At 44.5% G+C, this 23693-nt stretch overlaps 2 protein-coding genes across 2 annotated transcripts; one reads left to right on the top strand and one right to left on the bottom strand.

Moving 5' to 3' along the window:
* Nucleotides 1-3783: 3783 nt before the first annotated feature.
* Nucleotides 3784-17002, bottom strand: suclg1 (succinate-CoA ligase GDP/ADP-forming subunit alph). The gene is made up of 9 exons (XM_083693370.1): nucleotides 16946-17002; nucleotides 15063-15163; nucleotides 12980-13096; nucleotides 12186-12398; nucleotides 11958-12015; nucleotides 11224-11307; nucleotides 10889-11040; nucleotides 6555-6743; nucleotides 3784-4289 (listed from the first exon to the last, which is right to left on the bottom strand). Exons 1-9 carry the CDS (start codon nucleotides 16977-16979, stop codon nucleotides 4263-4265), a joined length of 975 nt encoding a protein of 324 aa, XP_083549496.1. The 5' UTR covers nucleotides 16980-17002; the 3' UTR covers nucleotides 3784-4262.
* Nucleotides 17003-18262: 1260 nt separating this feature from the next.
* Nucleotides 18263-23311, top strand: cisd2 (CDGSH iron sulfur domain 2). Its single transcript, XM_083692627.1, has 3 exons — nucleotides 18263-18409; nucleotides 20933-21147; nucleotides 22018-23311. Exons 1-3 carry the CDS (start codon nucleotides 18307-18309, stop codon nucleotides 22105-22107), a joined length of 408 nt encoding a protein of 135 aa, XP_083548753.1. The 5' UTR covers nucleotides 18263-18306; the 3' UTR covers nucleotides 22108-23311.
* Nucleotides 23312-23693: the final 382 nt, after the last annotated feature.

Below are 23693 nucleotides of genomic sequence, written 5' to 3'. Positions count from 1 at the left end.
CATAGATTCTGCGGTCCCTGTTGCCAAGGAGACAGCACTACTTTCAAATTCACCTACTGTATCTTGAATGGAACCTATTTGTGTGCAGTGCCACCAACTGCAGAACTTTAGGGCAGAACATCTGAGAAGTCCTATGACATTTTGCACAAAAGAGGTATTCTAACAGTGCTCCAAACGTGTTCTGAATGCAGCAAAAAAGTTTCATTTCAGAGAATCATTTTGACCCATGTAATTCAACATAAGGTCAGAGGTAGTAGAATCAGGCCTACAATGGAGGACTCAATCCAAAAATTTCTCCACCAACTTTTTTAATTGAATGGAGAGTATTTTAAAATAGCACAGCCTATTCTAGATTACTTCAGGTAAGCCTGCAGGTGGAAACAGATGTCAGTCCAATTGAAGGTTCAAATCAATGTGAATGAAAATATATTCAGTGAAGCACACCAAGTGAGAAATGTACGACAAGCATTTGTCTGAGTGCAAAGGTTACACTTGAATTCCATTGAAATGCAACTGGCAAGAATTTGCCAAAAGATAAGAGCACAGCCATCACCACTGAGGCAAACATACAGTCGATGTTCAACTTCTCAAACTTAATTCAACCTTTTATTTCTGTCTTTTTCAATTTCATTTGCCCAGGGAACTAGGTGCAAATATATTGCATATTATATTAATATTCAATATATTATATAATAACATTCCATAGATTGTGCCAGAATACTCACATTTCGGGAACAAGCATACCACTCAGAAATGCCAAAGCATTGATACACACTCTCTCTCACACACGGGGACGGGGACGGGGGGACGGGGGGGGGGGGGAGAGTTACACACCCACACACACACACACACACACACACCCACACACACACAAACAGGTATAGTGAATCCTAGTATTCCCTGTGTGCAATAGCCTGGGGAGGAGGTTTAGTGAGTCCTACCTGTGTTGTGGAGACCTTTACAAATTGCTGGACCCTCTTCTCAGTGCATTATCTTCCATCCTCTTCCAGAAGAGCCAGTCATCTTAAACATAGCAAGTGTACCCAAACAATGTGTTAGTGCAACCATACAGTTGGTACAAACATCCAGATCAAATACACAGAATTATTCATTTCAAGTAGGGCCTCCATGTTCTTCCTCATAGACATTACTGTAGAACACATTATAAGCAAACAAAACAGACTTGATATGCTCTTTGATAACTTCTCTGTTTTACTTATATAGTGTATAGACTTATTACATGACTGCAGTGCAATTCCAATTCATGAACATTTATTTATTTGTTTATTTGTTTATTTATTTATTTATTATAGTTACGGCCTACCGTCTACCTGAAGCAGGCTAGCAGCGTGTTGCTAACGTTGTAGCCAGTTGAGAAGCTGACAAGTTGGAAGCTGCATTTGACAAGTTGGACTAGATAACGTTTTCACAGTTCAGTTGCATTGTAAGCAACTCATGTCTTCTTTCTGAATATGTGTTTGTGATATTAAAACTGCACATAATAACCGTTTGTTTCCCACATTTCAAGTTTATTTCCAAAACACCGAGCATCTGTTTGCTACGGAGTCCCTAACAGGTCAGGTAGAGAAGGAAAAAAACCACAACGTAACCCACGTGTCCACGGAGTATATTACTGTAGTATATAGGAGTATATAACTATATACCTTATTACAATTGTGTCTAGTTCATCCTTTCATGTGGCAGGGCTGCGGTTGTGTTGCTTTTACAAAATACACCTGTGGTTTTAACTCAATAGTTCACCAATGATTTGATGGTAAACTGTCAATAGAGAAACTTGTTTATTCACGGTGATGTTTGTTTGTTGTTATATATATATATATATATTCTTTCTGTCAGGGAGAACATTAACATATGTCACATTGATTTGACGTGTCTGACAGCAAAGCGTCGCGGTGGCCCACTACGGATGCCGGCACTGGGCTATCTGCATTCATTGAAATTATTAATAGTCGTATTAATCAGTCAGCGGCATTACACAAACAAGACAACACAAACATGAATGTGCTAGTCAAAATAACTACGTTGGCCAAAGATAAAGACCGTCCATGCTGTCCTCGGCTGCTGCGGCTGTCCCTATCTATGTGCATTCCGGAATGGAGGGAAATGAACATTTCCACTGGCAATCGTTCTTATGGTTATTATCTATAATGCCTATTAGAAAGTTGACTAACAAAGTGTTTAGGCCTACACACAATCATCTGTTTTGGTCGTGAATAGAGATGAGTCTACAGTTCTGTAGAGGAGGGCATTTTCACGGTTCATTACCGCCTTTAATCCCCGGCGGTTTCTATTCCAGAGGAGTTGAATTGTCCGGTTGTCTTCCACTTCCCAGCGGTGGTCGTCCATCATTTTCACTTACTATATTGGCCTAATCCTTCTCTGTGTGTGTATGCCGGCTGGAGTCCGAGATGTTACCCGTTATCAAGGTTCCATTATTAAGCCAATTTACAGCAGACACTTAGGCTAATGAAGGAGAGACCCTGGCATGTAATCATATATTCTAAAAGAAATATCTTACATTAATGCCTATATAGACCACTGCATAGGCTTGAATGACAAAGATCCGATTTAGTTCATGGACAAGTGTTCCAATGCCATCTCTTAACCAGTCTCAGGGGACATGATTTGTGCTCCATGGTTGTGTTTACATTGAGATTTCACGGTCTGTTTTCTCATCAGGTCAATGATTGTACTAGCAGACATCCCTAAAACACAAAATAACAATTCTCCTTTTTCTTGGATCACTGCATTTAAGGGCCCATATGTATCTATTCCAAATGCACAATTATTAAGAGAAGTTACTTGAAACATTCAATATCTGTCAATAGACTTTGAGAAGAACTGCTATAGAATTCAACAGTACAACTAGGCCTATATGTTTAACATGAAAGATAAGATTCCTATAATATTGTCTGAAGTGATTTTAATAGGTCTACAGGCACCAAGACCTCAAGACGAATTCTGATGGAAGAAGTGCAGAGGGCAATTAGCATTCTCATTCTGTATTTGTGAAAATTGGAATGGGTGTCATGCAGGAGAAATGCAATTAAAGGGCAGAGTGAAGCCCTCCTACACACCCTCTCCTTCGGCAGAGCCAGACCAGAATAATTGTGTACTGCACCTGGAAGTGTAAATCCTCACTAAAAGCATGTCATGGGTGACATGTAACTCCAGAACATAATGTGAACTCCTGAATTATATCGTGTCACTTACCAATTAGCTCTGGTGAAGGCTTGCCAGCGTGTGAGGCGTGGACAGTACAGATGTGTGTTCATCATGACGGAATTAGTGTCACTTTCAGAGGACAATGTTCAGTGGAGTGGAGTTCTATTTCTCCGACTCCTAGATACAGCGGCGGATTTCAGCCTCCAAACACACCGTGAGACAGTGTAAATGATGTAACCTTTATTTAGCCAGGTAAAAATCATCTAATCTGCAATGCAGAAACATCCCAGTTCCGCTCCTTGGTCACCCACACATGCTGATGTAACATGGCGTTCTGTATGTGACAGCTCCTACAGCCCTGAGTAAGGGCCCGTGCAAGATGCCCTTCAACAAACCTATGAGTGTTCCACAAGCACTATGCATCCCTTTGTAAGACTCCCCCCCACCCCATTAAACATATAGTACTATGTATTACATATTGTTAGAGCTACTTCGCAATGTATATGTCTTCTGCATTGAAATTCGTACATGAGAGAGAGCGAGTGTGTGTGTGTGTGTGTGTGTGTGTGTACGAGAAATAAAAACAGGACAAGGAGAAGTGTTTGAGAAATATTTCAGGTGGAAAGCCAGCCAGTGGAAACAATAGATGGAACTACTTGTCACAGGAGGAGTGAAGCACAGAGAGACAAACATAGACACAGAAGCCACATCACCAAGGTTACCATGGCATCCCCTTCTCCGCAAGTCCACTGAAGACATATCTCCCAAAAAAATACTACTGCTACCATAACAGAAGGTGAGCTGGCTCTTAACTCCTCTCCTGTCCTGTCCTGAATACATCCGGCTCGTTAAGAGACCGTCACGATATAGTTATATTACTCTTTCTTCGTGTGTAAAGGTACGATGAGTTCATAGCTGGGAGAAAAACATATTAAAACACTGCTTTTGTGCGGATAGTCGCTGAGCTGCAGGGGGGGAGGGGCGTTGTAGGGCACGGCAACGTCGACGATCAGGTCGCCCGGCTGTGTTGGGGGGGGGGGGGGTGATGGTGGGGAACCTCGGTTGCCTCTCCCGGTTTACAACATCTTCCTCTTCTCGAACTCCTGCAGAGACAGACCACAACAGAGGGGGGGGGGGGGGGGGGGGGGGGGGGGTGGATAGGTGGACAGGTGGGACAGGGACAAAGAGGGAAAAGGACATGAGAAATGATTAATTCATGGAGAATTCCCACAGCTTGTTTTTGATGTGGTGCTACAGATCTGCTGGGAGACCCTGACAAGGCACTTTTTAGCATCCAGGGGAGGGAGAAGGTGAGGCGTGTGTGTGTGGGGGGGGGGGGTGGGGGGTAGCAGAGAGGGCAGTTACTGAGGACAATACCGTTTGGTCTGTGATTAAATAAAAGATTCCAAAGACAAAATCTGACAAATCCTAATTTCAGACTGTCACATAAAGATTGAGTGTGCGCATGCGTCAGCCTCAACAATGGAATAAAGCTGTCATATCTCAACTGCAGGAGTCGGGGGTAAACAGAACACATGCAAGTCCACATCGAGCCATTTTAATACGTTGTTTCTTTATAAAACAGCAAATAAGACCACATGACGCAGAGGATGACAAAGCATAGCGTCCGCCATTAAACAGAATGTAGCTATTTCCATATTCAATTCACAAAATATCAAACATGCTGCAGGATGATAGAATATTCTCTTGCTCTAGAATTTCCCAGGAAAAATCCCTTTATGCAAACGACATTTATCAGGCCTACAAAACACGCATACATGTTTTCCCATTAGAAATGACTTGCAGCAGATACTTGGAGGCCTACTGCCACCTAGTGGCCAAAAAACATAATTCCCCCCCCCCCCCCCCCCCGGGACCAGGCTACTCCCACAGCCAAACGTGAGACAGATAAAGAGGAGGGGAGGAGGAGGGAGGGAGGGAGGGAAAGACACATAGTGAGATAGAAGAGAGAAGCCTAATCTGTGTCCAGGAAAATGACTGATAGTATGCCACCTTGACAAAGAAGTAAAGGGGGAGCAGGATGAAAGTGAGAGAGAGATAGGAGAGAGAGAGAGAGAGAGAGACACACACACACACACACACACACACACACACACACGGGGGAGAGAGTTCGATAAAGAGTGTTAGCTAGTGACTAAGACATACAGTCGAAAGGGGAGACAGTGTGTCAGCGGTGTTGCAGACGGGGGGGGGGGGGGGCAGGATGGAGAGGGGGAGGTGGAGATCAAGGCAGGAGGAGGAGGAGGAGGAGAGGACTGGAGAGTGCTCGAGTGCGACAGACATCAGTCAGGAGGGGGAGAGCAGAAGTGTGGGTGGACATGTTCACGTGGGCTCTGGTGAGGAGGTGTCAGACAGAAGAGGAGAGAGAAAGAGACAGAGAGAGAGAGAGAGAGAGAAATAAAGAAAAAAAAAAACAGAGAGAGTGCGCTATTGTGTGCGCTATTGTCTCCACAGAGACCTTGTTCCTGGTTCCTACATTAGCATACAGGAGCGAGTAGCAACCAAGGGTCCAAGTAGGGAGGCATCCAGGACCAGGTGTGTGTGTGTGTGTGTGTGTGTGTGTGTGTGTGTGAGTCCCTTGCCCTGTGTTTGTTTGCACTCTCCTTCTGTGTACGACTCCCCCCATTACAGATGAGATTAACAGAGATGTATGAACACAACGGGCTGCAGAATTAACAAGCAGAAAGAGCGTTTTTCATCATTACGCGCAATGATTATGAATTAAACACACACACACACGCACGCTCAGACGCTCTCTCACACACACATACACACGCGCGCAAATCCATATCTGCGTGCAGTTCGTCGGCTCTCGGTAATGAAAGAATAAGATGATGAATGGGAGTAATACACGCTTTCACTTTTTATACATCTTGTTAAAAGCGCTTCCCCGGTGATAAATTGAAATAAAGAGGCGGTGGTTCTAACTCACCCCGCGTCAACAGACGCTTATTAATTCCCCCCCGTTGCTGTTGCCTTTTTCTTTATTGCGTATTAAAAGTTCAATCCCAACCTTGCCACCAAAAAAATATAAAAAATAAAATCAACTCGAAAAGAAAATATGCACGGAGGTGAACCTTGAAGGCGACATTTAATGCGAAACGAGGTTGGAATACCAAAAATACCGCGTCTTGTGGTTGGCGGGCGGGGGGGGGGGGGGGGGGGGCGCATTCTACTGCTGCTGTTGACCCTCAACTCTGCACAAGTAATTGCCGCCTTCTCATCGACACAGTAACACACTCGTAAAAGCCTTCGAGACGAATCTCGAAGAAAGACTTTTGAGCGCTGCCGTTTTTATGCCGATGCCATTTTTCGCACGCGCGCCTCGACGGACGAGGTGGTCTCACCTTGAACATGGTACTGCCCAGCTGGGCGGGAGACATGCTGACCGCCACGCCCGCTGACTGGAGGGCGGCGATCTTCTCTTTGGCTCCGCCCTTGCCGCCGGCGATGATGGCGCCGGCGTGGCCCATTCTGCGACCCGGTGGAGCGGTCAGCCCGGCGATGAAGGACACCACGGGCTTGGCATTGGCTCCCTAGGGAAGGGAGAGAAAGACAGAAAGAAAGAAGGAAAGAGAGAAAGAAAGAAAGAAGGAAAGAGAGAGAGAGAGAGAGAGAGGAGGTGAGGAAAGAGAGAATGCGAGAAAAAGAAAGAGATGGGGATATTGTTAAAAACGAGGCATATTGTACCAATCTCCCCGGAAAAAAATGGTTCGAGTCACACAGAAGAAAAACACAGCAGGTCCTTCAATTATTACCAAGCAGCTCTTGATCCAGTCGGAGTACTGTACCACCACCCTCCCCCTCCATCCCCCTCTCGGCCCTTTCACTGCCTCTCTGCCTCTATTATTAAAACAACGGGTCAATCAGGCCATTTAATTGCATGGGTGGGTGTTGGAGGAGCGGGTAGGTGGGGGCTGGGGGGGGGGGGGCCCACTGCCATTTCAACATATCTCATTTGAAGGAAGGTAATTAGTCATGCTGGCGGTGATTAGCTCACCGCCGCCTGTCCGGCGTTCCCTCTCTGATGGATGGATACGCTCAACAGTTGAGATCATTTCCTGTCAGGGGGGAAAAAAAGCTAATATTTCATCCTCAGGAATAACATCATCATGAGGTTGGAAAGGAAGGGGGTGTGTGTGTGTGTGTGTGTGTGTGTGTCTATTCCAGGTCTCTCTCTCTCTCTCTCTCTCTCTCTCTCTAGAGACATCCTGGGGGGCGTAGTCCCTGATAAGGGGCTGTCAGACTGGACTAGCTTGCGCGTGGGCTGCAACATGTAAAACAAGCTGGCGGACAAGACTAGGCTAGCCAAGCCAGACCCCCGTGCTGCCATATCAGCTCAGCCTCCAAAACGGGACCCTGGAAACTGGCAGGTAAGTGAGGAGAGACTCCTGCTAACAGTCCACAGGGGAGGCGAAGACATGGGATAATTGTTTAAGCTCAGCCAATCTGCTCATCTGCCAAGACTACAAGCATCAAAAAAAAAGAGAAAAGAAAGTACAGCTTGGCTAGCAACGAGTTGCTAACAAGAGATGGCACTAAAAAGCCCAACGCTCGCAAAAAAAAAAAAAAAAAAGAAGGTACAAATGTGACAGCGAGCTACGAGGACGGGAGCAAAGTGGGGACGAATTAGGAGGGCGACTTTCGCTTCAAACGCGTGAAAAGCGGCCCCTCATTTGGGCAGGAATCTCTCAATCGCTTACAGAGAGGAGAGGAAAATCTCTCTCTCCCTCCCTCTCTCTCTCTCTCTCCCCCTCCCTCTCTCTCATTAATTCACGCTTTGACAAAACAAACCTCCCACGTGTGAATCAAGTCTTAAATCTACCAAAACAGGTTAGGGCATAATTACTCAATTAATCCTCATCTCCCTGGGAAGTACTCGGGGAGCACATAAAAGGAGGGAGTCAAATTAGCATTTGCGTTCCCTGTCTCTTTGTCCTCCATTGTTACCAGTCAAGATGGATGACTTTAATTATGAGAGGAGAGGAGAGGAGCGAGGGATGTGTTTTCTCCACCTCTTCCTTCGCCCACGGGAGTTGAGGAGGCCCGTCAGAGAGTGGAAGGAGGGCGGGGGCGAGGGGGGGAGCCGTAATCTAGACAATTACAAGCCCCTTTTTCGCACACAGTTGATATTCATGGAGTACACACGAACATAAACACACAAAATCTCTCCCTCGTCTTCCCAATCCCGCCGCCCCCCCCCCCCCCCCCCCCCCCCCCTAGCCTACGCTACAATTGGTGTTTGTTTTCAGTGAATTACAGAGGCTTTGCTCGGTGTATTAAACATGGAGGACTGAAGGAGAGCGCTGGGGCGGGGAGTCAGGAGGATGAAATGAAGGGATTTCTAGACACATTGAGGCTTCAGGGTGGGTTATTGCTTTGTACGCCTTCTGTCTGTCTTGTCTGTTCATGTACAAGAAAAGTTCACCAACGGGTCGATAGAAGTTTTCAAATTCTGCATTACAGATGCATAGATGACTGAAGAATACTTGGGAGGGGGGGGTTGATAAGCGGAGAGGTCTCAAATAAGGGTTGGAAGACTTCGACAGAGGTGAGTTAGGGGACACGCAAAGTTAGCAAGTTCCCCCTGACAGTGATTGAAGAACTTGGCTCGACTTTCGCAAAATGGCCGCTCAAATGCCTCTGGACGTCATTCCTGCAACACAAAACGTGTCATTAAGAAAAACACAACCTCCGTTTCTTAGAAGTCCTACATCGTGACTATCTGGTCTCCTCTCGTCCTCAAATCTAACATAACCTACGCCAACCGCCTTAAACCCGTTCGGTACGTCTCTCTCGCTCTCTCTCTCCCCATCCACCCGTCCGTCCGTCCGTCCATCCATCTCCCCCCCCTATCCTCCGCTAATCCCAAACTATCTTTTCAATCCCCTTTCCCAAGACCGTCAGTCCTGTACGTCCTCCGTAATGGAATCGATACGTCCTGACATTAACAGTAATAATAAGAAGCCGAGGAGTAACGGCCCTGTCATCCGATATGTCCGTCCCCCCGCCAGGGGGAATTCGATACATGTAATGTGGCGTGAAGCTCCATCATCGTTCGTGTCCTCCTCCTATTAAAGAGTGAAGGCCATCAGTCATGTTGTCCAGCAGGGATGGACTCATTAAGCCAATGTGACATAGGTCTCCTGTAACCGACGCATCGGGAGATTTTTCATGGGCGGAAGGACAGGAGAGATCAGTGTGGAAACGTCTGTGCTGGTAAGGGCATGGCGTATAATAGGACCCCATAGAACCGTTATTTTATTTCAGGTGACGTTCCCTATAGGCGTCCGCAAATGTGCCTGATTTTATAATGACGAATGAGATGAGAGAGGGGGAACTGTAGGCCTACTGTCAGCCTATTGTACTGTCACAGTTGTCGATACTAACTATGAAGTGTAAAGCTTACAGTCAAAGGAGAGGCCTTTTTTAGGATTCGACGAGTCAAAAACTCAAAACAACAAAAAAACAACAACCGCCATCGATTCGCCGAGCTCCGTCTTTGCACTTTTTTCCTCCTCCTCGTCATCTACGAGACGCAGCTCGAGTGAAACAACAACTCCGAGCTTTAACTAAACTCCTGCCTCCCGGTGTTCAAAGCTTTCTCGGCACACAATCGACTTTCAAGAGAAACTATCGAGCGCTTACATGCTCCGACGGGCTCCCCCACGCGTGTCAGTGTCTGAAGAGAGCAGTCTCTGCTTGTCAACACCCCGGAAGATTGGGTGAGTGTGTTTGTACGCGAGGGAGAGAGGAGAGTTATTCTCCCGAGACGGTGCAGAGAGATTTGCATGCATTAGGGCAGTCGAGAGCAAATCAAATTCATTTCTCAGCTCCTGAGCACCTCAGACAGACATGCACGCACGCACACCCACCCACCCACCCAGATATGCACACACACACACACACACACAAACTAAATCTCTCACAAACAGACATACTGTACACGCTCTCAGAAATAGACACACACTAACTGTTCTCTCTTTCTCTCACACACACACGCGCACACACTAACTCTTTTCTCTCTCTCTCTCACACACACACACACACGTTTGCTTAATCAAACTTTGCTGTCGTGACAAAGCTAGAGACCGGAAAAACACCCACTTGCCAATATTAAAATCCTGGGTTTCTAAAAGTGGAAAACTGTCACTAGAAGGCTCTCAGCCGCACTTGTATAATTCACCCTCAACGCTCCAAAGTTCAGTCTCTCCCACGCATGCTCCCATCCAGAGTGTGTGTGTGTGTGTGTGTGTGTGGACTGTACTCTGCACTACGAACTTTCTCTTCCCACTGGAGCATGAACTCTGGCTCACACCCAAAGTCTGTGCTTTTGCAGGTATTAAGGGAGGCCCCTGGAGGTGGGTTTGGTCGTGTCAATGCTTCAGTATGAAAAATAGTCTGGATGCATATGCGTGTGTGTGTGTGTGTATATATATGTGTGTGTGTGTGCGCGTGTGTGTGTATATATGTGTGTGTGTGCGCGTGTGTGTGTATATATATGTGTGTGTGCGTGTGTGTGTATATATATATATATATATATGTGTGTGTGTGTGTATATATATGTGTGTGTGTGTATATATGTGTGTGTGTGTGTGTGTGTATATATGTGTGTGTGTGTGTATATATATATATATATATGTGTGTGTGTGTGTGTGTGTGTGTGTGTGTGTCCTCTTACAGTGTTGTGCTGTCTGAGGTACTCGGCAGCGTTCTCCTCCGCGTCGCCTCCGATCTCTCCGATCAGGATGATGCCCTCGGTCTTGGGGTCCTGAAGGAACACCTCCAGACAGTCGATGAAGTTAGTCCCGTTGAAGGGATCTCCGCCGATACCTGGACAGACACAACCGCAGAGACACCCTGTTAAACAGCCCAGGGTACCAGTCTACACGCACAGGTACACACACACGCCTCTAACTAACTCTCACGACTCGACTTATTTTCAGAAGAAATTCATGCGAAACCCTTTAAATGTTGGGTTTGAAATGTGTTGGAAGCGTAGGAGTCCCAACGTACCGATGCAGAGAGACTGTCCCAGGCCCACTTGTGTAGTCTGGTGCACAGCTTCGTATGTGAGAGTTCCTGATCTGGAGACGATGCCTGAGGAGGGGAGGGAGGGACGGAGGGGGAGGGAGGGATATCAAACATTTAAATATCGGCCTTGTGCCTACAGGGTCCAGTGGCCTGCAAAGTGACTTCTGACATGTCCTATTTTCTCAAACTGTCTGCTTTCAGAGATGGGAGAGGAGAGAGGCTGACCCAAGAGAAGGAAACTGTGCTCTGCGGTCGATCCATCTGATGCAATAATGATCATACCCAGAAATAGGAGCACAACGCTGAACTCAAGGGGATCCCGAGTCACTGAAATATTTAGTGGTGTTTGTTTTGACTGGCTGACGAGGCTGACAGGCTGACATTACCCTGCCAACGCTCCTCTTCCAACCCCGTTCCAACGATAGCCCTGTCATTTTCGAGACTGAAACCGTTAATGGGTACTTTTCTAACCTACGGTTAAACATTCCATTGGATACACTGAAACGAGCAGTCAGTCAGTCAGTCAGTCAGTCAGTCAAGTCCGCTTTCTGGCATCACACTAAACACCTTTCACTCCGCTCAACGAAACCCTTACCCTAACCCTAAAAACCAGCCAAGTCAAAGAGGCCTGCCGTTTCGTTTCGACATTTGGAGATGAAGTGGATTGGTTTTCTAAGGGTGGTTAAGAGTGAAGGCAGGGTTGCAGAACATCTCACCGATTCTCCCTTTCTTGTGAATGTGGCCTGGCATGATGCCAATCTTGCATTCTCCAGGCTGTAATGGAAATCAATAAATAAAACACACACTAATCCATATACAGCAGAGGGATACACACATACACACGCACGCACGCACGCACGCACGCACACGTGTGGTGTGAGGGATAGAGATGGGTGTGAAACCAGCTTGTGTGTGTGTGTGTGTGTGTGTGTGTGTGTTCTTACGTTGATGACCCCGGGGCAGTTGGGGCCGATGAGGCGGGTGGTGCCCTGGCGAAGGAGCCGGTGTTTCACCTTCACCATGTCCTGCTGGGGGATCCCCTCGGTGATGCACACCACCAGGGGCATCTCCGCATCGATGGCCTCGATGATGGCCGCCCCGGCGAAGGGAGGGGGCACGTAGATCACGGTGGCCTGCGCCCCGGTGCCCTCTCTCGCCTGACGGACGGGACAAAAGAAAATTAATTAATTAATTAAAAATTAAAAAAGAGAAGAAAAAGAATTCGGGGGGGTTCCACTAACGAAGGGAGCTGAACTGTTAACCGTATTCAATAATAAAGCTAATGTCTAGCACTGAATAACAAACGTTCTTAATCTATCCACATTTCATTTCAAGCTTTGTCATGACGGTATATTAAAAGACCCGGGGGTAAGTATTCGGACACTCGGTGTCTCACCGAGACTCCGACGGTCCTCAAAAACAACCATTTCATTCTGAGTGAATCACTGTGTGAGGCGTGACTCAGTCGACCCTTGATTACAAGTCTCTCCCAACTTACCCAAGTGCCCTTCAAAAAGACAAACACACGGTAACAGCTTCCGTGACCGGCCACTGCTACCCAGGATATCCAGGTCATGGAAGCTGTTACCGTGTGTTTGTCTTCTGAAGGGCACTCGGGTAAGTTGGGTAACCGAAGATGGCCTCTCTCTCTCTTCCAGGATAGCGGTGGCCGGTCATGGAAAGTGTTACTGTGTGTTTTTCTTTTGAAGGGCACTGTTAACTGTGGGAGTATACTTACCTCCTTGACGGAGTTGAAGACGGGCTGCCCGAGGTGCGTCTTGCCCCCCTTGCCGGGGGAAACTCCCCCTACTAACCTGGAACCATAGTCCAGGGACTGCTGACTGTGAAACGTCCCCTAGAGAGAGACAGAGAGACAGACAGTCATACAGTGTCTCTGTGTGTGTGTGTGTGTGTGTTTGATGGATTGAGCAGAGAATAGTCCCTCTCGCGGTGCCAACCTTGAGATATCATTAAAGACAGGAATGAAGGAGGAGGAGAAAAGCTGCCATCAACGATTAATCACCTGTGCAGAGTGGTGCCCACCGAGGGGGCCTGGGAATTAGACTGGCATGGGCGCGCGCACACACACGCGGGCGGAGACACACACACACACACACACACACACACTACCTCAGATCAAAACCAGTCACTGGGTTTCTGGGAAGTGAAAAATACAGCACCCAATACAGCAATAGTGCACACTTTAACTCAGATGCAGATGGTGATCTTTTTCAGTGCATCAACTCAAAATGCAGTATGATATTCTTGAGGAGGTGGGATATTGATGTTTTTGGCTTGCCCTGGGAGCCCAGTGAAAGGGGTACAGGACCATAGGTGTAGAACCATAAACCATGGAGAACAGTGATGTCACATCTATTCTAGACAGTGCCCTTTTGCTTGCCATTTCCCTCAGAGCGACTATGCAACAGATACGGTTACAGTTGTGAATTGACTTCGTGACTGACTGGAATCATAAAACGCTTTTTAGCCTCCGTTCCCTGAGCATATGTTGATAACAGAGACACAATAACAACGGAATGATTAAGGCCTATTAAGTTCCTAAAACAGGAATACAAATCCCCTGAACACGTATACAGATAATTATGAGTGATTATAGGTAAGTTAGTATCCATATTTTGCAGATGTCAAAAGGAGGCATCCAGTCCATTCATGCGTTTTATCCAATTTCAACCCGCCCATTTCCAACCCCCCTTTAGTTAATAATTACAGAGGATGTGGAAACACTACAGATAAGTGGTCCGTGGAGCCAACCACAACTGGCCGGAATCAATGAGTCTAATGTTTAAACTATAATTACTGATATTAACGAGAGAAAAGACCCCTGAACCAGCACTTTCCTTTCCGTTTAACATCTCGCATTCATTCCTTTGCCACATTCCTCTGCCAGCTCCTGCTCATCCTCCCTTTAAATCCTTCTCTTTTTTTCCCCCTCCTCCTCCTCCTCCTCACGTATTTCATGCAAGGTGCACTGCTAACTTTGCTCTTTTTCCTGGCCCTATTCAAGGCTAATGATAGGACGATGAATTTGAAGAACGGCTTTGCTTATCAAGGCACCAGAGAAGTCAATGGGCGGCAGTGACACTTGAATCATCCCTCATTCGTTTCTAATTATCAGGAGTGGTCATTAGAACTATATTTAATAACTCTTTATGATGTTGAAGTGTCAGAGATAACAGGGAGAAGAGAGGGAGAATGAGAGACATGGGGGGGGGGGTGGAATAAGAGATAAAAAGGTGCTGGGTTGTTAGACACGGTGGCTAATATAGTTTTTCCTCGCAAGTGGGCCTGATTCGACACAAGACATTTACCCCTGTCCTCCATCCTCATCTACAACAATATGAGCTGAATGAGAAGCAGCTGACATCCTCTGCCATCCTTTCACTCACTGGGGGGGGGGGATAAGCTGCGTCGCAACTGCGTGTGTGTGTGTGTGTGTGTGTTTTAATTCATATATGCAAATAAAACATCAATGGACCACATTAGATCTTAGTATGTGAGTGGGGAAGGTTCACTATTCAAATAATGCAAGGTTCAACTTGATAGATGCATGTTCCAGGAAGATGACAGTAAACTGTTATGACTCTGGGATGGTAGATGAACTGGAAACAAGGTCTGTTGATACTAGTCTGAAACATGAACTGGAAACAAGGTCTGTTGATACTAATCTGAAACATGATAACTGAGGAGTAGGTTGAGGAAAGCATTAAAGGTGTGTGTGTGTGTGTGGGGGGGGGGGCTGTAGCTATACTCTATATACTATACTATATATATATATATATATATATACACTATATATATACCTGTTTCCCTGTGAAGCCTTGGCAAATGACCTTGGTGTCCTTGTCAATGTAGAGGTGCTTCCTTGAGGCGGTATAACAGTGCCTCACACCATTCTGCTGCACTGCAAACACAGAGAGAAGAGAAGAGAGGAGAGGAGAGAGTGAGATCAGGGCTGATATTTCAATTTCTCGCCTCATTAATCTGTAGTTTTAGGCTAACACACTTTGGCAAGTCTATGCTAATGGTGAGGTGTTCCCCACTTTGTCCAATGAGGTCATTTCTATTTAAAGGACCTTCCATATTGTAACTTTAAGGGTTATGTTCTAAACAATTTGAACCTTAAATGACTGTTATCTTATCTCCTTCCTGACCACTGTTCTGCAAAGACTTGATAGGTTTAACATGGGTGTGAAACCCTTAATCAAGTCCTTATATTGATCAGAGGTCATTTAAGGCCAAGAGTGTTTTCCTGACCACATGGCCTGACAAGGAAAATAACTCCTGACACTGGTCATGATGGATGGGATGCTATCCAAGAGACACAGACACGGTTAACGGTTGGGCATAAAATATTTCTTAAAGTGTTCTGAGTTCGACCTGGATTTGCCCGATAAGAACACAGCTTGCAAACACAACCCAGGATTGTTAAGGAAGCAGTTGGCCACCTGAAGTCTCTAATTGATTTACTGACTTCATCTGAACTCTTAAAGGACCTGAGGGTGCGTTCCAAATCATTCTGTTGATCCTCATCAACAGTAAGACATAAGGACAAGTGCAATAGCTCCTCTGCCCAGTTATTGAACACAACTTGCTCATCACCAAGGCCAATAGAGCTCTTGTTTACATCAGACATAGGCAGGCCTTGTCTAAAACTGAGTGACTGTTTCTTATGAGATAGAAGGGAGTCAATCAATGTTATCAAGTCAGTGCAGCACTGAATACTCTACTCCAATCACCACACCATTGAGCTTTTGTCCTTGTTTCAAAAGACCCAGTAGAAATGGGAGAAATTAAACCAAAAGGTCAGGCAATAATGTTCTCTAGAATTGCTTCAGAATAGTTTCAATAGTGGAAATAGTGTGTGTGTGTGTGTGTGCACTAAATTCCGAAATTGCACAATGTTAGTGTTTCGACTGCAAACTGCAGTGTTGCATTGATACAATACAAAATTCAAGCAAGAGGCTGGATTTAAACATCAGTTAAGCCACCGAGTGTTGCGATTAAACGTGTGTGTTGTACCACTGTCAGACAGCCTGCTGATCAAGACAGACAGCTGGTGGTGCTGCTGCTGCACAATTAGAACACATTCTCTATCTAGAGCAACAAGGGCTGTTATTGAGCAAAACACAGTTGAGAGAAATGAGGAGACTACTAGAACACACAATATGAAACGGATAAAGCTACATATAAATTAGCCGTCCAGAAATCAAAGGTGTGCTTATTTTGCAGGTGGATAACGATCCAAAATCACAACTTTCAGCTTGCTGAGAAATAAAGTGGCTTGTCAGTTGACAAGCAACCCTAACCCTGACTTCTGAGGTAGCATAGCTACCAAAAACAATTTACATTAACTTACAGTACCATGTGTCAGGTAAGTACTTAGTAGTGGATCAATGTACTCATGTGTCCTAGGAGAATGGTCAAGCTAAATATAAAAGCCTAAAGGACATGTGGGGTCAAAGTTCACCAGTCCGCTCTGGCCTAGAGATGTATGAGCTAGCTGGCAGCAAGCTAACTATGCTAGCCAGTAGACGCCACGATCGTTGCTAGCCATGGCAAAATACTGTGTGCGAAACCCCGAAATGTTTGCAGAACTCGAGCCTTTGATTAAGGTTACTGAGCGGAAACTAAACTTTAAAAAATATGCATGATATCAATAAATGTAGACAGTTGTTTCACTTACCCAGCAGTCGGGCAAACAACCTACTATGCGACATCTTCGGTCATTCACCAATGACACGGGAGGCTAAGGACCCTAAACGTTAAAGGCGATGGCTGACTCTATATGTGCCCGATAAAAACAACAGATGTCAATGGTTGAAAATTGAAAACCTAGCGAAAATGCTACAAATATGACATTATCATTTATCATTTTACTACGTACGCCACTGACATAAATAATACGACCAGTGAGATGTAAGTCATCCCAGGCAAAGATTCAGGGATAGCTTTAAACCACAAGGAATTCTGGATAGTGTAGTTCATTGACAGTTCCGAATGAGACTAACGCGTCTCTTACACTAGAGGGCGTAATAAGCCCATAATAAAGCTCCCAAGGTTAACGCATGATAGAAGTTTTTATTACTTGTAATTTAGCCGAATAGTTGTAAGCTATTTTGAGCGATGTTCGTTTGTGCATTGTGAAAACGAATTAACCATTCATCAAGATTGTAAAATACTCTAATGCAAATGAATTGAAATCAATCAAATGTCACTTTTTATTTGTAGGGTATAGCGCTTGCCACTAAAGTAAGCCTGCCTATCTCGCAAAAGAGCAAGCAGAGGCACAGTGGGAGACTCTGTGGGAGAGTCGAAAGGGAATCATTCGAAAGGAAATCATTGGAGATAATCAACAGCCTGACAGCTGTACAACAGAAATAGCCTCGGCATAGAAATATGATATTTTTCTTAAACCTTTAGCGCAGACTTTCCTCCTACCCAAGCGTATGATGATGTCAAATATAATAATATGCAAATACTGCAGCCTACAGCGCATCCCATCCTCTAGAACTTCCCTGTGAAGTCTGACTGTATTTGTCAACCAAATGATGTATGAACAAGGCTTTTCAAATAGTAAGACTTATTCCAACATCACCATCATCTTCATCATCAAAAACATTTGCTATGATGAATGCATGGATTATACAATACGGTGCATTAATGATGAATAGCCTTATTGAGGCCCATGCTCAGAAGAAAAACAATTGCCCCGTGGATTCACAATGTTGTTACATTGTTTCTCGTACAACAAATGTATCAAACTGGGGGTCATGAAATTGACATCTCCCGTGACAAACGTGTAGCTGTCCCTGACAGACTGTCCAATCAGATGGCACCAACTCTACGAACGTTCATTGGCTATACTACCGTCCGCAATTGCGTCTATTCACGAACACATCTACGTTTCTTCTAATTTACTTGTCGCTTTGGAGAACAGACTGTACGCGCCGGTAAAGAGTTGCGCTCCAGAAACAGCGCAATGACGTAAACGGACCTCAGGAAATATCCAACTCAAATTAAAACCTGCCTTGGGATCCATTCAAGATGGTGTTAGAAACTATTTCGAGGATCATAAAAATCCAGCTTCCAGCCTACCTCAAGAAACTTCCCCTTCCAGAGACGATCGGTGGATTTGCGAGGTTAACAGGTAATTATTAGGCTTCAATGTTTCAATGGTGAAACAGGAAAGACAGAGTACACCAAGATGCATGCATGCACGCCTAAAAAAAACATCCAGCCAGCTCCAAAGAGTCCAATAGCATGCTATTTCAATAGTTAGATTGTCGGATTTTTCTGCATAAGCAACTGTGTGGATGTTCGTAAAAGTGTCCAACTCTGCACTTCCTCAAATGGAACAAAGTTCCTTATTAGCGCAAGTCAAATGAGTTTATAGAGCATGGCATGGTAAAATGACATCCACTTCTAGAACCTTTTCTATGCTACTCTAACTGTATCAGAGGATTGAAACATTGTATCATAATTGTAGCCTATGCGATGATAAAGTTTTGCAACATTTCCTCCCTAGTGAGGGAAAGTTAGCCCTGTGATTATCTTGAACTTGAGTAATGCCATTACAAACACAACATGTGAAATAAATGCTTTAAAAACAGATATAGCCGAATTAGTTTGGTGAGCAACTTTTCCAAGAACCTCTGTGGCAATTATCAGCAATCAGTCCTTCAAAAAACCCAACTGTTTTACTGGTAAAAGGGGGAGAAAATCCCAAACGTAAAGAAACTCGGCAGTAGAAGTTTGTTATGTAATTGGGTTTTTTCTTCTGAAACTGCTGATATAACTTGGTGTCATGTAGGCTAACAGTAACAAACCTTTGGGTCATATTAGTCATATACCCCTTTACTGTTTCCATAGAGGAGTCTATCACAATTCGGAAGAGGATTGAATATGCCGCCTCAGTGGGCAATCAGATGTATTGTGGGGGCCACAGATCACAGAATTCTCAATCATCCCTCCCCTGAATGATGCCCCCCTCTTCTACACCCTTCTGAGTAGAAGGAGATCTTACAGTGTCTGATGCATGTCTGTCAAGCCTCATGTCTTGGCATGACAGTCCGTGACATGCCCTCTTAAAATGAATAAGGGTTAACGTAAGCTATGGCACAAATGTCTGAGCGACCTCAGATGACCATTTATCTTGACAACCTGAGGAAACACTCTCATTCTCTTGACCTTTAAGGCGAACGAACGCACCCCCTATGGAAAGTGTCGGATTGGGCCTAAAAATAGTTTCAATGTCAGTGCTGAGCTGGGCCTGCATTGCCGGCAAGCCTGAGTGAGAAATAGCGCTAAGTATGATGGTTGCTCCTGTGGAGATCCATGCTGAGGAATGAAGACATACTAAAATGTTAATATACTGTAAGACGAAAACATGCAAATCTATAGGTGATGCGCGAAATTACTGAAATAATTGCTGCTGTTGCTTCGAGGCAAAGAAGCGCAATTACCGTTAATAGTATTGGGATTCGGTGTAGCTTTGAAGTTAGAACTTGCCTGAAGTGGGGAAAAAAGTGCAGTTTTTTTTTTTTCAGACTGTTTTTCTGTCTTTTGAATGTTTTCGGTCCAAGATGACAAAATGAAGTCAGCATTTTCCTACAGGGATCGGAGACAGCTTCAAGGATGAACGCTTCATTAAATTCTGTTCTTTTATCAGGATTTGATGGCATTTTTCCATTTGCCTTTGAAGTTAAGATTAATCTATAATGGGATTAGCATTCTTCCATTAGGCATGTGAATCCCTCATTTTAATGAAAGCGTTTTTAATTGCCGTGAGAGTCTGATTTCAAGCCCTCCAGTCTGTCATAACTGATACACCACCAGCGTCACATGATCCTGCGTTGGCCTCTCCAATGACTCAACCTGTGGAATGGGAAAAAGTTAACACTGTTCTAATATCAGTTTTGTATTTCCACCTCTAATTGTTTAGGTTAAGATTAGGAAAGGCTTAGATGATCCTAGATCTGTGCACAAAGGGAACATCTACCCAGAGTTCAACCAGTAGCATTGATAAGATTCTAAGCCTGAGTTGAGATCCATGTGTAAGCAATATGTTAATCGCTTTATCTTGCTCTCTGATTGGCTGGGTGGAAAATATCACCATATTGTTTGCACCTATCCAGTACTCACAGATGGTCAGAAGTGGTAAATAAGATTCATCAGATCTGTTTGTAGCGATCAGCTGCTGAGCAAAGACATGTTGTGCCATTGGATGACTCAGCAATAACCCCCCCCCATGTTATTCTTAGGGGTGCGGTGTGGCATTTAGCATGTTTCACTGACGGAAAACCCCAGATGGAATGCTGGGGGAACCAATAGGAAGATCAACATCAGACCACTTTTACTTCCAGTCTTCCTGTCCTGATGAAGGGGTGCATCTCAATAGTCTAAAGTGGCTTCCTCTCCTTGTGTTAATCTGCGTTGCTCTGGAAACACACGCAGGCTCGGCGAGGGTTTGAGTCATATATAGGATGCTGACCAATTTAGCCCTCACCTGTCCAGCTCCTTTATACCAGTGCAAATGAAAGACAAGACAAGGAGAGGACACTACTTTAGACTATTGAGATGCAGCCATGCCATATCCTACAGTCACTCGTCAGCTTTTCTTATGCTTGTGTGTGTGTGTGTGTGTGTGTGTGTGTGTGTTACATTTCCCCAGTCTCTGAGTGGCTGCGGTTGCTGCCTCTACTGGGTATCTTGGCCCTGCTGGGTTATCTGACCATCCGGCCATTCCTGCCCAAGAAGAAGAAACAGAGGGACAGCCTCATCAACCTGAAGATACAGAAGGAGAACCCCAAAGTGGTCAACGAAATCGACATCGAGGATCTGGAGAGCACCAACGTCTGCTACTGCCGCTGCTGGCGCTCCAAAACTGTAAGTTTTCGACAGACAATGTGGGGAAAATGGAAAGAGAAACTGATGATGAACAGTCTAATATGTAGTGCAGTCTCTTGAATCGACTGTACATCGTCAACGTGATGTTAGTCTTTCAGGGAGTTCAATATTCTTCAGTTTCAAGTCTGATGGTTTCTTACCTTGAAAGTAGTCTTTGGGCCACGAGAAGCTAACAAAAAAACAATGGGAGTGAAAAAAAATAAGTTCAGCATTTGTGGCCACAATCACCTCAAATGAACTCTGGCTAGGGAGGAAGTACTTTGAGGTGATGTAGCCACAAATGTTAAACTTTGTATTTGTTCTCCAATTCGTATAGTTTTTTTTGGTGTTTATTTAAACAACTCTGAACCATGGTTTACAGTTTATCCTGGCCCATAGACGACTTTCAAGGTAAGGAACCATCCGACTATAAATTGAAAAATATTCAACTAGCCCTTTAAGACGAAAGACTAGATATGGTTTAACGTCTACACAGCCAGTCCCCAAACCAATCCCCCCCCCCCCCGGCCCTTGGGTTCGGCCCAAGGGTTCGGCCCTTGTTAATCTCCCTTGATCAGCATAAGAGGATTGGATAGGTGTCAGCATGGTAGTAATCTATTCGCCTAGCATTCTGCAATAATCACCACCATGTACCCGGTCATCTCTTATCACCAATTTTGGGATCGGTATTATATTAGTATTAATTATTAGTTTGCAGATGTTTGCAGTTTGTCTTCCCATTCTTCTCAGTCTTCTGAGGTCAGTAGGTGAACTGCATGGTCTGCTGCAGAGGCTCATCTCCAGTCCCCTCTCTGTCCCGCCTCATCATCATCATCATCAGCTAATATTCTAATATGTTTCCTGTTGCAGTTTCCTGTTTGTGACAAATCACACATAAAGCACAATGAGCTGACGGGAGACAACGTGGGTCCTCTCATACTCAAGAAGAAGATCCTATAATCTACTGTACCATGACACTCTAAGGGGGGCAGCCATCTCGCTCCCCCCCCCCCCCCCCCCCAGACAATCTCTAGTTATTTTTACGAAGATGTATTTTTGTGTCTATATTTAGGTAAAAGGCCTATTTTTATTGTTTTTGTATTCTGCCAATTCTTCATACTTTTGTTTTCGGTTATGACATTTTCCCTTATTCTTGCTGCCGAAATGTTGTTGGAACGTTATCTTGAGGATATGAAATCAAACGTTCTCCCGTTACATGAGCGCATTTGTGAATCTGTTATTTTTGTTCCTCAACTAGCCAATAATGTGCAACAACAGAAATAAGTTTTACAATCTCTTGTGGTAGAGCCTGTTTAAAACTGTCACTTGTTTTCTTCATCTCCTTTGGCTAACATCTTGTAGAGCAGCCATTTTCAGTTCCTCTAGCTATCTCAGAGTGTCTTGTAGCTCAGTGCTCTTGTTCAAAGCAACAGTTAATCCTGGTCTCCTTGGAAACGGTGCTCAGTTCCAAACCATTAGGACCACTTGGAGGGACTTGAATTTGAATCACAACGGCAACCATTTTTTGTGATAGTATAATTTCATGGTTTAAAAGTCTTCTTTTATTTTGCCCTTTTCCAAACTGACTGTACTGTACTGTATGCTTGCTGTGTGTTTAACATACACACACGCAGGATGTGAAATATTCTTTAAATTATTGTGTGTATGGGACATTACCTTTACGTTATGGGACATTACTTTTACTTTTTCATTACTTTTTGCAATTTAATTTCACCTCGTTCATAATCTTAAAACATGCCTTAATTGTGTTTGTCTTATTGTGTGTCCTTGTATTCAAGCCCAAATATCTTAAGACATTTCAGAGCATTTCACCCTAAGGCAGTATTCTATCCGTAGAGTACTCTTGTTATCTGTACAGACATTTTCCCAAAATGTCAATGTACCGATGGAGATTTGAAGTTTAAACTTTTTTTACAGAAACACTGAAGCATTTGTCTTTCAACTTTCATAGATTATACTGTCTTGTCTGTTGTCAGATTGACTTTGCAGTCACACTTTAGACTCCAATCCAGCAAAGATTATTAATACACACATTAACAATATATATTGAGAAATGTGATCTGATCCTTACATTACCATACTGTCATAATAATGTTGTACACCTATCCAGCCGTGCCCATCGATTTTTGTAAAATAAAAAGTTGACCTGAATTTGTTGACTCATTATTTGCCGAAGCTATTAAACATCAAATATTATAGCTGAAGGTATTTGAAGATCATATACATATCAAGATCATAAGCTGTTCTGAAGACTATACAGCAGATAAGCAGAAGTGCAACCCCTCTGTTTTTACCTGTATTTCACTCTCTGCCATATACTGCAACTGTAGGCCATGAACACCAGCCAACATTTACATGTGATTTACATTCCAAAACATCAACCCCAGAACCGGGCAGATATGCTCTCATGACAATGATGGTGAAATCGGCCCCTTAGAGACCAGGTCACTTTCATGATAACTGATCATGAGATACGACCACATTTTAAAATGTGGATTCCTGAATTAAGGCCTTCATAGAAAACA

The sequence above is a fragment of the Argentina silus genome (assembly GCF_951799395.1).
Source record: "Argentina silus genome assembly, chromosome: 21".
Lineage (NCBI taxonomy): Eukaryota > Metazoa > Chordata > Actinopteri > Argentiniformes > Argentinidae > Argentina > Argentina silus.
The sequence above is the reverse complement of the archived record's forward strand: the minus strand, read 5'-3'. Positions and strand labels throughout refer to the sequence as shown.

Coding starts and splice junctions, on each gene's coding strand:
- suclg1 (XM_083693370.1), bottom strand. CDS start 16,979: ATGTCGCATAGTAGGTTGTTTGCCCGACTGCTGG. Junction 15,164..16,945: donor GTTGTTTGCCCGACTGCTGG/GTAAGTGAAACA, acceptor CTGTGTTTGCAG/TGCAGCAGAATGGTGTGAGG. Junction 12,016..12,185: donor ACTGCCCCGGGGTCATCAAC/GTAAGAACACAC, acceptor TTTCCATTACAG/CCTGGAGAATGCAAGATTGG.
- cisd2 (XM_083692627.1), top strand. CDS start 18,307: ATGGTGTTAGAAACTATTTCGAGGATCATAAAAATCCAGCTTCCAGCC. Junction 18,410..20,932: donor TGGATTTGCGAGGTTAACAG/GTAATTATTAGG, acceptor ACATTTCCCCAG/TCTCTGAGTGGCTGCGGTTG. Junction 21,148..22,017: donor GCTGCTGGCGCTCCAAAACT/GTAAGTTTTCGA, acceptor TTCCTGTTGCAG/TTTCCTGTTTGTGACAAATC.